The 18,888-nt window shown below is 37.5% G+C and overlaps 1 protein-coding gene and 1 non-coding gene across 2 annotated transcripts in view; both read right to left on the bottom strand.

Annotated features, from left to right (window-relative positions):
• The window catches only part of POLA1 (DNA polymerase alpha 1, catalytic subunit), a 204,025-nt gene that overhangs the window by 169,723 nt on the left and 15,414 nt on the right, over nt 1–18,888 (bottom strand). Inside the window, exons 12-23 of the mRNA XM_026856271.1 lie at nt 14,976–15,050; nt 13,523–13,661; nt 10,471–10,628; nt 9,095–9,179; nt 8,256–8,317; nt 7,441–7,530; nt 5,727–5,843; nt 4,676–4,851; nt 4,151–4,280; nt 3,705–3,824; nt 2,478–2,574; nt 1,801–1,925 (exon numbers count right to left, since the gene is read on the bottom strand). Of these exons, the coding sequence (XP_026712072.1) occupies nt 1,801–1,925; nt 2,478–2,574; nt 3,705–3,824; nt 4,151–4,280; nt 4,676–4,851; nt 5,727–5,843; nt 7,441–7,530; nt 8,256–8,317; nt 9,095–9,179; nt 10,471–10,628; nt 13,523–13,661; nt 14,976–15,050 (1,374 nt within the window). The remainder of the gene's footprint in view (nt 1–1,800; nt 1,926–2,477; nt 2,575–3,704; nt 3,825–4,150; nt 4,281–4,675; nt 4,852–5,726; nt 5,844–7,440; nt 7,531–8,255; nt 8,318–9,094; nt 9,180–10,470; nt 10,629–13,522; nt 13,662–14,975; nt 15,051–18,888) is intronic.
• LOC113487027 lies at nt 2,088–2,218 on the bottom strand. Its single transcript, XR_003399706.1, has one exon.

Genomic DNA, 18,888 nt, shown 5'->3' with positions numbered 1-18,888 from the left:
GAAAGAAAGAAAGAAAGAAAGAAAGAAAGAAAGAAAGAAAGAAAGAAAGAAAGAAAGAAAGAAAGAAAGAAAGAAAGAAAGAAAGAAAGAAAGAAAGAAAGAAAGAAAGAAAGAAAGAAAGAAAGAAAGAAAGAAAGAAAGAAAGAAAGAAAGAAAGAAAGAAAGAAAGAAAGAAAGAAAGAAAGAAAGAAAGAAAGAAAGAAAGAAAGAAAGAAAGAAAGAAAGAAAGAAAGAAAGAAAGAAAGAAAGAAAGAAAGAAAGAAAGAAAGAAAGAAAGAAAGAAAGAAAGAAAGAAAGAAAGAAAGAAAGAAAGAAAGAAAGAAAGAAAGAAAGAAAGAAAGAAAGAAAGAAAGAAAGAAAGAAAGAAAGAAAGAAAGAAAGAAAGAAAGAAAGAAAGAAAGAAAGAAAGAAAGAAAGAAAGAAAGAAAGAAAGAAAGAAAGAAAGAAAGAAAGAAAGAAAGAAAGAAAGAAAGAAAGAAAGAAAGAAAGAAAGAAAGAAAGAAAGAAAGAAAGAAAGAAAGAAAGAAAGAAAGAAAGAAAGAAAGAAAAGCACACACACAAGCTATTATTTCTGTGCTGAAAAAATTCACCTTCCTTTTATTATTACAGAAGTATTTTTGGTGCTCAGAACTGTAAAATGGAGCACACACTCTGTGGAACTGATACTTTGAATAAGATAACAGACAAGAGAGAAATCAACAATGGAATAAAAACTCCACCCCAAGCAACTCTTGATTATAGCAGAACAACAACCTAACTGAAAGCACACATTTTTCTTATTAGCATAACCAAAGAAAGGGTTGCTCAGCAAAAACAGAAATAAATTCCAAGCACAATGAAAGAGACAGAAATATACAAAGAAAAGGCAACAGAGACACTATGAGGTTGCAAGTTTAGTAAAGTGGTCTGGGAAGAACCATAACAAGAATGACACCAAATGATTAAATATCATACCATGACAGAAATCAAAATTAGCTGCCTCAGTCCGAAGCACACTTAAGAAAGCGTGGTAAATCCAGAGTCTGGAGGAACTTACTGACAGAGTTCCACATACCTTTTTCCTCATTTCTGCTATGGTACAATATTTCAGTTGTTACAGGACTATGTTTTTGAGAATAGGCAGCCATGGATAAGTCATGGCCAACACAGCTACTGAGAAAATAGTACATGGAACTGCATCTTCAGCAGGTTTTTCAGCTGTGTTTAAAAGAGTTTAATGCTTGTATTAAACAGCATGAATTTCCATGAAGTTGGTCCTGCAGCTGATATAAACACACCATCACTCCCTGACACACACTCAGTGTTCCTGATGTCTAGTAAGGCTTGAGTTTATATTGCATTCTTTTCCCCAGGCAGAAGCATGAAACTTGTGTCTCCCCCATTCAAGTACGTTTGCACAAGTTTCGTGGCAACTTAACTTTAGGAAACCTCTACTGATCTTGGATTAAACTGGTCAAGGGGCTCAGAAATTGCTAGGAGGACCTAGGGCTGAAAAAGGACAACAGAACCTCATTAAGAATCTTGTTTCATGAGGATACCAACATTTTATTTAGATGGGAAAGAATTTACCAAGATGCTCTAAGAATATTATTGAAAGGAAGATGACAGATACATAATATTCAGAAAGTCCCAACCAAAAACTTAATCTTTAAACGAGTTACTTCTTTATGTACAAGAGGGGGGAAAAAGCCAACATTAAGCAGTGAAAAAGAACAGTTTCTTAAAAAGCTGATTCACCAAAACCACACTGAAGTTAAGACAGTGTACTTAAGTCAAAGTCACAAGTTAAACCGCACAAACCTCTGCCCTTTTCTGTGCTTCTGATGACAGTCGCTGCACTGTGGTAAAGCAGATGTTGAACTCTTGGATAATTGATGGGTACAAGCTGTTGAAGTCGAGAAGCAAAATAAACTTGTCATAAAAACCTAAAATAGAGTTTAAAACAAAAGTCATAATTACTCAGTCTCCCTAAGGACTTAATCCAACTCCAGAATTAATATTTAAGTGACAGAAATACATTGTACCACATTTCCAGCATCTAAATCCCTTAAAGTAGCTGTTGAGATGGATCAGTACCCATTATACAAAGGTGTCAGAAGTGGAACGATCCAACCCCATTAACTCACCAGAGTTGAACAGATAGCTTCTGTGTTACTATAGGACACTTGTACAGTTTTCCCCACATAGAGGAGAAACTGAAAGAAAACTTACGTGTCCATTAGAAAATTATATACACAGATATAAGGTCCTAATTCCTTTCAAGACCATAATCTTCTCACAAAAAGCTAAGAAAAAAAATGTCCCAAGAATAAGCAATTCCACAACCAATATTGGGAATTTTCTTGTATGCGACAACCCTCCACCACCACCAGCACAAACTCCCACCTGACACACAGATTGCCCACTGTAATCTGTCTGCATGAATATAACCTACCTGTCTCTAACTTCATAGAAGAAAGAAAATTGCCACAACTTACCGACTTTGGGATCCAAGACTAAGCCCCCAGCATATGCTGCTTTCTTTTTCCCTATCTTTGATTTATTCTGATCTTCAAAATCTTCATCTTCATCCACCTACATTTGGCATTTAAAAAAGTCATTATCTAGTCCCCAAGATTTCTATACTGTTGGAGGAGTTATTTTTGGCAAATCAAATATGAAATTGGGAGCCAGTGCATATAGTTCCTTTTAAAATACGTGCAAAACATGGTGTTTTCATCATGATCCTTATTAATGCTCTCTACATGTCAAAACAGCATTTAAACCAACTCCTACAGGAACAAACTGCTAACGAGATTACAAAGAGCTTAAGGAATTTTCATCATTCAACAGAGCACCAGTATGCGTTCTCTACCTGACTGTAAAACTCAACACTAGAAAAAAAATCAACTCTTGACCCAGAAGTATTATTGCCCAATTAAAATGTAGTTTTTGGAAATACAATGGCTGGGCTTGAATAAAACAAATTAAACCATTATTGCTGACCTAAAGAGTATTCTGTTATTTGTTTTGTTGTAGTAAGAATTTTTCTCCCAGTTGTTCAATACTGTTCCGAAACATTTAAAATTCTGGCACCGCTTTGATGCAACAATACAATCAACAGAATTTATTGCTTTGGAATTTGCTGCTGAACTTATTTAAAAGTAAAACTAAAAAGCAAAATATGGTGAAATATAAATACATTCTCAAATTTCAATCTGTTTACTAACTAACATACAGATGTTTCTATAAATATTATTTACACTGGTATTATCCACAGGAATTATTTTTTTAAATACCCTTGGATATTTTACCCACATTCTCAAATCACCCACTTTACAAGTTATACTTGAAATACTGTTCATCAGCAAAATAACTGTAGGGCAAATGTCCATCTATTAAGCAACACAGACTATCTTCTTTACTGTTTCCCTACACAGACAAGTGCTTAGATTATTTCAATTTTAAACTAAAAGAGCAACTGAGTTTCCATAGATCTGTGATACAATGGGAAAAGTGTTACACTGTCCTTTAAACCATACATTTCCCCATTATCAACTCAACAAAAATACATTTTTGAATTAAGCATAAACTGTAATATTAACTTCTATGTTACACCTAACATATGTTTCGGTCTTCCATGCTGTCACAGAATAGTAACGCACAAAAGACGGAAGATTTTTCTCTTTAATAAAAATTATTGGAAAGAGAAAAACTGGACCCACCAGCTTCTGCGGAGCCTTTTTAAAAACTTGTTTGTCCGGCACTATGTAGTCTTTTTCATGAAATGCATGAAGCAGCAAGAACTCATTACGTTCAGATCGTCCACCCATCATTGTCCTCGACTACAGGGAGGGGCAAAAAAAGAATTCAAAGCAAAGCATAGAAAACACTGACATACAAATACAGACTTAGCAATGTCCTTCAACTATTTACAAATTCACCTAGCAGTACTATTATTTTGTATCATCACCATACACAAAATTCAAATGTGGTATTTTTGAGGAAGTTTTACATTGTCTAAATCATCAAACTCTCACACTTGTCACAGCAAAAAATTTACAGCATCATGTATTCTCAGTTAGCGTTTACAAATTAAAACCAGCAAATCAAACACATGGAACTGTTTTTGTGGGACAATGGAGGGGGGCGGAAAGTAATAAAAATGTACCATGACATTCCCAGAGATGTTTGTTATTTGAAGAGCCAGTGGCAGAACATTCAGCTCACACATGATCTGGAGAATGAACTTGGCATCTGTCCAGGTGTTTTCCAGCATGAACATTAAGCGAGGAGAATCACTGGGAAAAGAAGGAGGATGGCCTAGTAAAGGAAAATCAGCCTCCTCTGTACTCCGTAGTAGTTTAGACTTATATGCTGTATGGAACACCACTGATGAATTATACAGCAAGCTTTTAATTGGAAAAAAAAACAAAAAACTCAAGCTTGCATATCCCATTAGTGTATCTAAGTCAATGCTCTCACAAATCATTTTGCTTCATGCAAAATAAGCCACCACCCATGAGCAACTTGAAACATTATAAAATAATGTTAAGATAACATTATACTTTTCAAATACCAGTATGCTAAGTCAGCATTTCCATGACACATCAAATAAGCAAGCATGAAATTGCATAGCGGGAAACTAGCTCCTCTGCTTCCCAGTGAAGGGTTAAAAACACGAATCAAAACATACCTGTACATATTTCGAATTTCCTCTGGTAGAACTGTTATCCTCTCTGTTTTCAAAATCTGACGGACCAGTTCAGACAAATGGTAACTTTTGCAACGAATTAATTCTTTAGCAGAAATTTCTACATCACAGATCATGCGACCGCAGGCAGCATTTCTTTCAGCAAACCCTCCTCGACCCTTAACCATATCACGCAAGGAGAAAAAAATACAAACAAAATGAAACATATAAACATTAACAAAGAACATCTATCCAAAATATGTGCTTATAAGACTCAGTCAAGTCAGCTGGTCACTAAATAATCTAATACTCTAAGTACTCTACTAGATACCATTAATACTCAAGCTTTATAATTATGCCCTAAAGGAATCCATGGTATCTTTCAGTGTATGTGGAAGCAGATACTTAACTTTCATTACCAGTTAGATCTTATTTCTTAAACTGTCATGCTTTTTTTTTTTTTTCTTTAATAATTAGAATAATCCCAACACAAATATGGGTATGGATTTTGGTTTTGCTCCAAGGATATTTTTTGTACTAACAGCAGGATGAAAAAGTCACAGAACCACATACAAATACTCATCTTTGCCTCTAGGAAGGACAGGAACAGGCAAGAATATGGCCACATTCAGCACTTCCATACTCCAAGCCTCACACATTGTCCTCTGAACAAATATGTACTAAGAACTACAGAATTACTAATTTAGCAGCTCTCTATGGGATGATTCACCAATCAATCCAAATTACATTTTCTCATTTTACAGATATAGCAGACAAAGACTGTTACAGTAAAGACTATTGCAATTAATCTGTCATTACCTTCATCTAGTTGAGATACATAAACTAAATTAGCCTAACTTGAAAATTAGTTTAGCTTATTACTGTAATAAAAGTCATATAAACACTCATCATTTCTGATCTGGGACGCATGAAATTCAGCATGACCAACAGCCAATATACATTGGTGTCACATTTACAATTCCTCAGCAAAATTAATTCATTTTTAATCACATGCAAAATAAAGGGGCTTAAAAGACTTGAGCAATCTTATTACCCCAAGCTTTGGCATATTGGACCTCCTCAGTCGACCTATCTTGGACCAGTGAGGGACTTTGCACACATTAATTCTTTGAAGCAGCACTTCCAGATCAAATCCATAAATATTATGACCCTTGCAGCAGAAAAAATAACAAAAAAAGGTTACAACAAATGCAAATTGAAAGACTTACTCTCATACACTCAGTATTCCTTTGCCCTCTGTGTTTTTTTCCAACTAATTGATGGCATTATCTCTCTCACATAAAGCACTTTCTAAGAGAACGTTCATCAACAGTACTCATTAGTCTTAACACTAACAATGCTGTTCAGTAGAATACCAAAATCAGCTCTATAACTGGCTCATTGCACACACGATTCAGCTTTATGCTTTGATATCAGAGATTAGGATTTAAAGCTTTCTAGAAAAAAAAGCCAACATTCTTTATACAGCACATAAACCTATCCATGAGTAATTCCTTTTCTCTCCATCCATGAAAGTCTCAATATTGACATCAAAATAACGTAATTTTTTTCCTTTGATACTACAACAGGCATAGCTGTTAAATCTGGGCAGGAAGACCTTGCAACCAGTATTTACATATCGAAATACTCCAGCAAATTTTGCAGAGTTTAAACAATGCTAAGGACATTGATGACACTGCTCTGTAATCTCAGCTGAAAGCAAAATGCTACCCTGTTGAACATGAGTCTGCATGGACCAGGCTACCACCAGGAACTGCAGGTTCACCGCAGCAGATACATCACTGTAGTACAATGCTGTGCTATAGAAGCAGCTTGTTAAAAATCAGCAGCAGCATTATAGCCATAGTAGAGGGCTCCTACCTTTATTGATATAGCTTGGTTTTCACAGCAATAACTAAACCAGGTGCAAATTAAACTGCACTAACATGGCTCTGCTGTTTTTAGGATCAGAGCTCTGACACCTCTACTACTGGCACCTTCAATTTAAAATCACTTGTTGCAGTGTTTCCCCTGGTTCCTTCCCATTACCACCAGGATGCTCAGCTCATAGGGTGAATACTGGATGACAGCCACAGTGAGCTGAAAACATCAGAAATCTGACTGCTCATTTCATCCTATTCCCACCACTTAATTATTTGCATTTACCTACAGAAGAATAACAAGTTGTATATAACTAACCTCAGATTTATAACCAACTTCAAATTGTCTTCAACATTAATTAAACTTTAAAAAAAAGAAAATTAGTAATTATAATAAATCCTCAGCTGCCAATAGAAAACATAAGAATGCTTATTACAAAACTTTGCTCAGATCCTGTGGATTTGTATAGGTTATCATTTTGATTTACAGCATAAACACAATCTAAATGGTGACACAAATTATATGAGCATCTGAACCGAAACAGACTTAAGAATACCAAGAGTTCCCATTTTTCTTTAAAATCACAAGGTGTTTTTTGTTGTGTTTTGTCTTTCTGAGTGAAGTAAAAAACCACCTGTTTCAGGTACTATAGAAATACTGCCTATTTCAGATGTTATGGGAAATAATAATATGTATAAAATGCTGTCAGGGAAAATTCTGTATCATCTTTCTATCAAAGTATGCCTGCTGTCTTATAAGCAAATTCAATTCATAAAGCAGTCTAAGATAAACATTAAAAAACCTGTAAGGGGACAAAAGACAAAGAACAAAGCTGACCAACTGACTATATGCCTTAATTTAAATCTCAAAGTCTCAGAACAACTCACCACAACAACATCTGGGTCAATTTTGTGAATCTTCGCAAGGAAAAATCCCAGCAGTGTTCTCTCTGTTGCAGCAATTTCTATTTTAGCATTCTAAAAGGAGCAAGAGAGCACCTGATTTCAATGACCCAATAAGTTTAAAATGGAAACATCTCTTCTCCCCTACTAGTTACAAGACAATAATAAAGCACCACAGAGTTCTCCCTTTCCTTCTATAATTCAAAGCTTTTTGTTCTCACTCCCATAGACATAGAAAGCTTTTCTCAGAGGCTTTTTTCCATTTTGCTTTTGTATGCAGGTGTCTAGTGATATTTTAAGAGCCTCCTAAGAATCAAACACACCAGGAAAATGCTCTGTGTGCATCCTTCACTCACAGGCTTAAGATCACACAGAAACAGAGGAAAAAAAATGAGGTTACTTTATTATTCTGTCAGCTCTCCCAGTGCCCTTTAGAAAGGATGTCTTCTAAGTTTTGACAGACTTTACACTTCAAGGAAAGAAGAAACAAATTCTTCCAGTTTACTACAAGTACATATAGTCAAGCATAACAAAAACGAATTGGAACCTTTGCCTCTTTGCAAAACCTTTCCAACTCTCTTGTCTAATACTCCATGTATTTTATGAATCACAGAGAGTACATACGTCTGTTTTTATAAACAACGCAGAATAAATACCTGGATTTAGGTTTGCAGAGTGGAATACTAATGAAATAATCACCCCATCCCTTTGAATATTTCTCTTACACAACTTACCAAAAGCAACATGAAGATCATATTTTAAAAGGTACTACAATAAGAAGGCTAATAAAATAAAATTACCTTTTTTTTACTAGCTTCTTTGAAGTCATAAGGAAAAATGCAATCGTTCGGTTTGGAAACAACTGCAAAAAAAAGTGGTATTTGTTCTTACATACAAGTTCTTCATTGCACCCTCCCCATAAGCATCCAGCCACAACATAGGGAACTAAGGAAAACTAATCTCTAATTCTAAAAACCTAGCCTTGTGTGAAATACTTGTCTCTAAGATAAAGTGTTAAAACAATTTTTATCAATCATATTTGTCTTTATCATTGGAGATTAAAACTATGTTGCACAGCTTCCGAAGAACTTCCTCTCACAAGCATTCAATACTCTTCATCACTTCTGACTGCAGTCTGAATCTCAAGGTTTATATAACAAGACTGCTGTGAGGGACTTTTTTCCCTAAGAAAACTTATTATAAATAAACGTCATGTGTTTAATTTTTTAATTCTGTTCAGAAGAATTGAACTGAAAAAATAACTAAGTCATCGCAAATAAATGTCTAAATTAATGGGTGAAGAAAGCAATCCAAGAGAACACATAATGAAATAAAACGAATAAAAATTATAAGAAACTGTATAGAGCAGGATTACTTCCCACTGTCTCAAACTAAAATTTTTCACAATAACGGTTTCGATAAAAAGTCAGTAATCAGTGAAGTTAAAAATAGGGAGAAAACCCTACCTGGGAGTTGAAACTTTGTCACTTACCTATTCTAAGACATTATCACTGGAGTAACAGAATGAAATATAAAAAACCCCTCAAAAAAAACACCAAATCACACAACCAAAAACCACAACAAAGAGAAAACTGTGAAGGAATTATTTTTCTACTCATACACTGTTCCAAGTACATACCACAGAAGTGTGTCTGAAAAGGAGGCTGAGGTGGAGCCTTATCCAAAGGAAATTTCTGATGAATCAGAGCTGCAACAGCCACAACCTGCACCAAGGAGATACAGAACACACAACTTCATAAAGACGACTATTATCAATACCCATTACTTCCCTCCTTTTTTAAGTTTCCTCATCTCTTTTCTCTTGTTTCTACAAAAGATCTTTTTTAAATTAATTGCAGCTATAAATAGTTAAAAAGAAGTTATCAATTGATCTCCCGTAAAATAAAGCAGAATTTACTCCTAAGTTACTATCTTAGAAATCTGAGAGGAAAAATAATTCATTTTGGAAAACTCTGCTTTTATCAGATTTTGTTCTGAATCTGAACAGACCCCACAATTTAAAGAATTCACTATGAAGTGCAGGGGAGGTGTCAGTAAGCCAAGACATGCAGAGAAGCCTTGCCTCTGGAAGGACTGCCCCTGAGCAAAGCAGTCAAGACTGCCAAGAAGCCAAGAGGTTAGTGTTTAGAAGCTCTTAGCTTTACTTTCTGCTTGCTTTACCAGCAGGATGTCCCTGGCTCCCCAGACACTGGTCAGGAAAAGCCATCAGAAGACAAAGTAGACTAGCTTTAGAAACACCTTGGCAAGCAGAGTCCTACTGATACCTTGCGTGTGTCTCATTACATTGGCTAGGAACCAGGAATTTTACATACACCCCTGCAAAAAATTTAATTTCACCAAGAGGACTAATTCTACTTGAAAAATTTGCCAGCCTAGTTTTTCTTCCATTCAGTTAGCCAGAAACAACTACCCTATCCTATTAGTGAATACTGAATCTCTTCCTAAGGTAGGGAGACATGTTAAAAAGCAGATAAATACACCTAACTACATGTTATGGTCTGCAGTCCACAACCAAGAGTGCCACCTACATCTCTCCTCCTTTACAGCAGAATAGTAGGTGTTTTAAGATTTAGACCAAATTCTCACTCCATTTCAAAATAAGTTTTATTGGAAAAAAATCCTGGTCATTTTACCAAGAACCCATGGTTAACTCTACCAAAAGAAAAAAAAAAAAAATCCATTAACAGCTGTTCCAAAACAGTCTCATTTATAACTATTATGCACAACAGACAAGATAAAAGGCTTGAAAAAATACATAGGCTCCACTATCATGGTAAATATTCTGACCAAACAGGACCCCTGAACCCACAGTTCTCATGCTGTTGAGACCCCAGTGAAAGTTTCTTTGAAAAGCCTGCAGCACAGAAAGCTTATTAAACAGTAAATATATTTAGACATGTTTTATCAGGTGAAGTTCTTGTAAGCCTTAGAAAATTTTTAGTATATGCCAAAGAACGAAACCAAATCAAACTGCAATGAGCGCAGATTACTTACCTCATTTTGGTGAGTCTTTGGGTTCTGAGTGGTCTTCATGCTGAGGGACATGACCACAAGAGGAGGAGGAGGAGAAAGATCTTTAACCACGTTCACCAAGCCAGGCTTCATGGCTATAGCCTCCACCTTACACCAGCTGACTGACTGATTTGAAGGCTCTGAGGAAACAACACAACCACCTTCATTCTTCTAGGAACCACAGGTAAGGCTTCTCTAATGACGCTGCTGCACAGAGCATGTCCTTTTAATATTTTGTCCTTGAGGAATAGTCCAAGATCCAGGCTAATCCTGCCCAATTTTGGTAACTCCCTGGGCCCTGACTACCCAGTCAGAAGCCTAATCACACCAGGGGCTCTTTAACACCAAAGAAGAGAGGGAAGATTTGTATGGAGGTCACAAAGGCATGTAATGGAAAAAATATTTCAGGCAGTTTTACACAGTCATAGTAGAGAACGGTATAAGACAAGTGAGCATAACTCCACTTAAATTAATACACCACCTCTTACCATCTAATCTTGTAGTCAGTCCAAAGGTAGAAGGCTTCATAAAAATTAAATTAATACAAGTGAAATGAAATAATACTCAGAAATTTCTCTAACTCTACAGAAAACGCAGCCAGAGTGCTAATCAAATGAATTTTGATTGAATGAGAACAAGAATATATGACTGACTCAAATGCACCAGATAATTAATTCATTTAGATATAGTCCTTCAGGAACATGATTATGGAAATAAGGAGATAGGAGATGTCATAAGAGAGTTCATCCTACACTGGTAGTACAAGCTATCCTAAAATGTAAGAAATACCACAGAAAGCTATTTAGACATAAACTGTACAAGAGCTAAAAAATTATATAGATAGATGGAGAAAAAAAAGACATGTTCATCACCCATTATGATTTGAGAATTTTTTGGTCTGTAATTCTTCCCTTGCTCTAAAAAAGAAAGTGATCATTCACAAAAGATGGTGATGAGGTAACTCACTACATGCAGTAATAAGCAGAGATTATGTTTCTGATGGATTAACCTTTTCAAGACAGCTGTTGGTAGACCTAGTTATCTTACTCCCTGCAAAATTATTTGACACCTCTCTGGAAACCCATACAGCTTACCTTCTCTCATTATCCTTGCTCTAAACGCAAACAGTTCACTGACTAAAAGATCTTCATTTATAAAACAATGATGATCTCTCTGAATGAATACAGGCAATCGATTGCTTAATACCCTTTTCTTTCATCTCCAATATCTTAACACCCAAGAGCTTCAACTAGCACTCTGTAGAGCAGTGGTCTCTAAAGTGGGGTGCATAAGACAATCAATCCATTGGGGTGTGGGAAGAAAATATTTTTTGTACCATTAATAAATTAATACCTTAAAAGGTGTTTATTTCACATACCTCAGATCCCTTTTAAATTTTTTGTGTGTTTATAATGTAATTAATATATTAGTACATTAGTACATGTATATTGTTTAGAAATAAATATCTATTTATTTGGGATATATGCTCAATTTTTTACTGACAGGGTACACAATCTAACAAGTTTGTAGACTGCTGCTCTAGAAAAGCTCTGGTGCAATCTAACACCGAATACTCAAACTGCAAAGACAGCTTCATTATGAACAGCAATAATGGGTTTTGAAGAAGTTGTACAAGTCAGATCAAATTATTTTAAACTTGCTTATTCTAAATCTTACAGGTGTACTTCTTCCCCTAAAACCCTCTATGGAAAGTGTGGAAGGGAAGCTACCCAAGAAATCAAGAACTTTCTGATACACTAGACACTCCCACCCCCCCAAATATAATTAGCCAGCTTAGCAGACAGTTTTCAACAGAGTGGATATGCCAGAGTTTTGAAATGAGCAATTCTGGTATCAAGATACAGACTCTCTCTGGAACCTGAAGGCTGTAACAGAGACATTGTAGTGGGAAAAAAATGCTCCGTTAGATTAGCATCAGTGGAATCAGTACCTGAACTCAGGCAAGTTGGTTCTAAGGGGAGATAACATGCATCAGCATTAAGTAAAATTAAATACTGCCCAAACTGTTGGTTATCATTGCCATAACATCTGTCATACTGGATATGAGGAATAAAACAGCTCTGGACTCTTTGAAGAAAGAAAACACCAAAGAAATACAAGGTCAATTCTTGGACAAAAAGTGCAGATGAAAAACCACTCTTAGGCCTTTAAAATCAGTGCCAGAAAGTACACTGATGCTTGCCAATGTCTGATGAAAAACCCGTCACAACTAATCCATCTTTTGGAAGTCGGGGATTCATCTTGTCTATTCCAGTTCAAAATCCTTACTAGTATCAGCCTTGTCAGTGCCTGAGCAAGGTGCTGAAGAGGAGAATCCTCCTGCTGTCAGCATTCATACTACCAATTCTACATTCAAAGCACCCCAAGGACACTAAACTAATAGATGGTGGCTTTTGTCCAGCATGATCAGCTTCCCTACATTCTTGGGAATAGGCAGCACACACTGAATAATGGGCTCTAATCAAGCCAAACTATGGTGGCATAACCACCTGTAAGTGGTGCATGTCACTCATGAGGTGGAAAGGATTTCAAACTAAAAAAGCTCCACACCACAAACTTTTTTAAGTGTCAGAAAAGATACTCTAACATAAAAACAAAAAAGCCATATAGCAGCAGTTTGTTCTTGAAAAGATACATTTGCAGAAAAAATACAAATCTTAAGCTGTCAAGAGAAGAAAGAAGAATAAATTTCTAGGAAACTGACTTTAGCTCATATATGTGGCCTTAGGGTATGCACCAAAGAGTAGCTGCTAGGCATTGCATAGTTCCCTCTCACTGCCATTCAAAGTTATAATCTCATCTGTACAATGTGAAACTTTATAGGGATCGAGCTCTCAAAATAGGAAGAGTAAACTGCAATTTGTACTAGATAATGAAAATTACACAGGTAAATTGCAAGGTTAATTTACAAAATGACAATTTATCAGTACAATTTATATTTCTCCGCCTCCCCCCGATCTGTAATTATGAGCGTTTTCCATCAACCAAGTATTTCACATGCAAACCACCATACGTGGATTTTTTATTTCCAGCCAGCATGGTCCTTTGATCTTCCTACTCATCAAAAGAAGTTCCAGGCTAGAGGTGTTAGTTCCAAATACATGTGAAAACGTTTGTCCTTTCAGATCTTGGGGAAGCCGAGGGCATTCAGCCTAACAAGTAACAGAAAACAGCGAGTCATTTCACCCCACATTTTCTGTCACTTTCTGTCATTTCACCCCACAGAAGTGTTCAAAGTTGACACATTATATTCAGACAGCACTGTAACAAAACTACACAATACCTGAAATCACTGTAACTTCCCACAAGCAAAGCCTTAACCCATAATACCTTACAGTAATTGAAGAAATTAACACTATTGACTCAATTTAAATAGGTCCATAACAAAATCAGGACAGTGACGTAAAAACGCACTGAAGCAAAGTTCTTCATCCATACTGGATATAACACAGAAATATTACCATCAGCCAAGGCTACTACACTGTTCAATGACCATTTTAATACAGAAACTGCTCATGTTGTAAACTTAATTAGATACAGCTTTAATTTTGTCTGTCATATAAAGACTGAATAAAGAGTTTCTGCACTGCTAAAGAAAAAAGTGAGATGGCCAGCAAATCTCTACAGGATGCTACTTTTGCACCTAGAACTAGTATTTTAAAAAATGGTTTAAAAAGGCATTATCCCAACAACTGAACCAATAGGTTCAGGACTACTGAGCCTCTTAGATTTGAAACCAAATCAAGTATTTTTGCTAATGAAGAATAGCTACTGATGTTCTTGTGGGAATTCTTTCCATCTTTGCTGCTCAATTTTACAGCTCTTCAACAAAAGTCTTTCTTACCCAGCTGCTATTTCCAAGAACCATATAAGCAGAGGTATCAGCTACATTCTGGATATGAATTCAACAAAATATTTAAAGGTAGTAAGTAATTTTTTTAAAAAATCTTACAGTACTTCAGGCCCTGATCCAGTACAGCTAAAGGATTGTTTGGCTGGTTAGTTGATTCAGGGGCAAGGTGTTAAAAAATAAAACAGGATAACTGGGAATACAGATTGTAAATCAATAAGCAAATTATAATTGAGGGAGAAGGTGGGAGGAATGCGGCCACTGTACTAAGTATTTTTTCCCCCTCATGCTTTATTTACACAAATAGAGTTAAGGCTAATAAATCAATATGTTATAGGTTACCAGGTAATGAACTGGTTTTGTTAAGGACTAACCAACATATAAATGACAACAAAAAAGCCAGAAGCTTAGGTATTAACTGTGTGCTTCTTTCCCACAATTAACATTTTTTTTAATTACAAGACAATAAGCAACTAAATACACACTGCAACAGAGGTACAGTCACTAGCTACTAAAGATCAAATCCTTCAATTTATTTTTTTTTTAGTAAAATCATTAAATTTTTAATTAGATAAGAAAGCAGGTTACAGTCTTTCATCAGATTAATTATACTCACCGAATATTTAACTTCTAAGTACTCAGATTTTGCTGGAACATCTGGGATCTCAAAAGCATAATATTTTTCCACTTTCTATAAAACAAAGATATTATTTTTCAGTATCTCCCATCCGAATATTTATTCTGTCCAATAAGAAATCTAGTGAAATAAAGACCAGCCAAAACATACATCTCAAATATCATGGGCTTGATTATATATTACCAATTCTGCAACTCATTATAACCATTTAAGGATAGTAAGAATATTTTAGTACCTATATCTAATTTCTTTAGGTCTTCTCAGCATTAAGAGTTTCTCCAGAATTAACTAATCGCTACAAAACAAGAAACGTACAAGTTTAATAGCTAAGGAGTCTCAGAAACATTCTGTAAATTCACAGGCTTTAGACACACTCATGAGAGAATTGGTGGTTGCAGACCACCACAAAATCAATAAACAGCTGAGATGGAAAGGCATCTCCAGAGATTGTCTAGTCCAGCTGCCTGTTCAGGGCTAAGTCAACTACAGTGAATTGCACAGGGCCCTCTCCAGTTTGGTTTTGAATATCCCTGAAGATGGAGACCCCACAGTCTCTCTGGTCAACCTGTGCCAGTGTCTGACCTTCCTTACTGTAAAAAAGTGGGTTTTGTTCTGATAAATTTCATGTGTTTCTAATGGTACCTACTGATCTTGTCCTCCACTGGGCACCAATGAGAAGAGTCTGACAGTCGTCTTTACTCTTGCCCACCAGATGTTCATACACAATGATAAGATATGCACCACCAATCCCTTAGCCCAAACTTTCTCTTCTCTCAGCTGAGCAGTCCCACTCTGTCCGCCTCTCCTCACATGACAGATGCTCCAGGCCCTGTCATTATCTTTGTGGTCTAGTGCTGGACTTGCTCCAGAATGTGCACATCTTTCTCACAGCAGGGAGCTCAGCTGAAGGCAGCACTCCCCAAGTGTCTCACCAGGGCTGCATAAAGGGGGAAGGACGGCCTCCCTGAGACCTGCTGTCAGTGTTCTCCCTCACGCAGCCCAGGCTGCCCGTGGCCACCTTTGCTGCAAGGGTACCTTGTTGGCTCTTGTCCTACTTCATGTCTACCAGCATGACCACGTTGTTTTCTGCAAAGCTGCTTTCCACCTGGTCAGTCCCCGAGTCCACGGGGTTATTCCTCTCCTAGTGCAGGACTTGTTATTTCCCTTTGTTGAACTTGATGAGATTCCTGTAGGCCTTGAGACATCTCCAGTTTGTCAAGGTCCCTCTAAACAGTGGCATCCCCATCTGATACACCAACCACTCCTCTCCGTTTTGTATTGTCTGCAGACTTGCTGAGGGTAGGTACATTCTGCGCCATCGTGCGAGTCATTAACACAGACACTAAACGGGACCGCATCTGCTGGTGATCCCCAATGTATGCCACGAGGGATTGGCCTTTGCCTGGACTTTGTGCTGCTGATCGCAACCCTTGGAGCCCAGCAGTGCAGCCGGTTTTCAGTCCGCCTCCGTGGCTACTTCCCTAGCCCATATTTCATCAGTTTGTTTGCTAAAGTCAAGATAAACAACAGACACTGCTCTCCCCTTGTGCACCAAGCCCTTCATCTCTTTCCAGAAGGTTACCAGCTTAGTGAAGCATGATTTCCCCTTTGTAAATCCGCACCAAACACTCCCAAGCACCTTCTTGTGCTTTGTGCTTCTGGAAAACAGTTGCTTTCACAATTAGTTGCTCTACCACCTTTTCCCAGGGCTTGAGATGAGGCTGACCAGCCTCCAGTCCCCCGGAAACTACTCCTCCTTGTCCATTCTGAGGACAGCTTTGACATTTGCTTTCTTCCAGTGCTTAGGAACCTCCTCTGATCAACATGACCTTTTAAAGATAACCAAGTGTGGCCCCGTAATGACACTGGCCAGCTCCCTCCATGTGCATCGGTGCATCCCATCAGGTCCCACACACCTGTGTCTGTCCAATTTGTTTACATGTTCCCTAACCTGATCCTCGTCCACTGAGGATAAGTCTTTGTTTCAAGTCTTCCTTCTGGCCTGTTGGGGTCAGGGATTCCTGAAGGCTGGACTTAGCAGTAAAGACCAAGATGAAGAAGACACTGACTATCTCAGCCTTTCCCATGCCCTTTGTCACCACATCTCTTGTTTGTCCCTTTAAGCAGCAGTCCCACATTCTCCCCTAGTCCTGAACCTATAGAAGCCCTTCCTGCTGCTCTTGGCCTCCCTCACCAGAATCAACTTCAGGTGGGCTTTCACTTTTCTTTTTCCACCATGATGTTACCTCTATTAGTCTGCCTCTAATCCTGCCTGGATCTGTGCCCATCTTTAGGCAGGGCTCCATGCATTACCATTGCTCTGACATGTAAAAGGGACTCCCCCTCCTCACCATCCCAGCCTGTCCTCTTAACAACATCCTAACCCACCACGTGTCCATGATCCCCATCAGATCGTAGCCCTGTAACTACACGAAGTTCCTCCTTTTATTCTGCATGATTTAGTGTACCAGCACTTCAGACAGGTACCCAAGAGAGCTGATTGCCCAACCATCTGTAAGCTGTTTACTTTATTACATGCTTAGAACAGAATCACTTCTATGGCAGTATTGTATTTTTCATTTTGAGTGACTTGGGTTTTACTAGAAAGTAGTCAAGTTTGTTTACGTATCTCTAACAAAGACAGTTTCAAGCAGCCTCAAGTTCAGTACAACTTCACTGAAAGTATCACTTCTGCTTTCAAGAACAATAGTGATTTTCCACAACATGCACAGCTTGTCAGTTTCTAAGAATAACTACCTTCATTTTCCAAGTAATTACAATATCCTGTGCACACAACTCTACGGTACCTGCTGAAATGCCACGTTCTACCCTGTAATATGCATGCTCTGCCCTGTAATACTTCACAAACCATCTGCACTACTGTTATATATTATTGTTATTATGTTATGCCATAACTCTGCCAGAGCATTACTCTTACTACAAGAATTCCTAGAGGTCCCTTAAAATTAAGAAGCATATTTTGACTGGATGGTGCAGTAAGTTCAGCACGTTATACACAGAGTCAGCATAATGTACCAGTAGAATAACAAAAAACAAAGTCACCATGAATCAGGATAAAATGTACAAGTAAACAAAAAATTCGCGCACAATTAGGTAAACTGGAAGTTGTTTGGGGTTGGGTGGTTGGGGTGTTTTTCCTTGAATTAATAGCATCAGCAATAGCTCCCTCAGAGCGCTACAACGACCAGTTAAGATTGCTACTTCTCCTAACACTGCAATTTTAAGGCTGCAAAGCCTGGGTAGGAGAGGAGAGGGCTCTCTTCTAGATTTGCCTTCCTATTTATAGCAACAACTATGGCATCAACAGCTACATGGAAGCAGAAAAAAGTAATATAACTTGGTACAAGAGCACCACTATGAAGTCAGAACAGCATTACAAATTAGCATGCAAATGTAGATCTGAACTGTTGAGCCAAAGCAGCACCTCACACGATCAGTACACCATAGCTCTAACATAACAGATGGCGATGCACTGCCTTTAGCACATATTATTGGTGCCCCCCTCCTTTTTTTTTTAATTAAAAAAAAAAACCTCTCAGGCTTCAAATAAGTTCTTGTTGCAAACGCAAGCCGAACATAGTGTAAAAATAGTATGCTGCAGTGATTCATCTGCTTATTCCACAGAGCTCAGCTCAATTACACAAGCGTCTGGTCATAACTGCAGTGAATGAATGCTTTGCTGCAGAGTAATCTGCCCTTCAAGTGGCCCTTCAGAGAGCAGAAATGAGCAGCAGTGATTAGCTGCTAAGTTCCTAAGTGGAGTAAGGCTGCTTTCAAATTGATTTGTGAAGACTTGCTAACTTGGCAGCAGTGCAACCCATTGAAGCGACAATTAGCAGCAGGTGCAGGAGGAAATGATATGGCTTAAGTG

This window comes from Athene cunicularia (genome assembly GCF_003259725.1).
Source record: "Athene cunicularia isolate RWA chromosome 1 unlocalized genomic scaffold, athCun1 chr1_part1, whole genome shotgun sequence".
NCBI classification, from domain to species: domain Eukaryota; kingdom Metazoa; phylum Chordata; class Aves; order Strigiformes; family Strigidae; genus Athene; species Athene cunicularia.
This window is presented reverse-complemented; position numbering and strand designations above follow the sequence as displayed.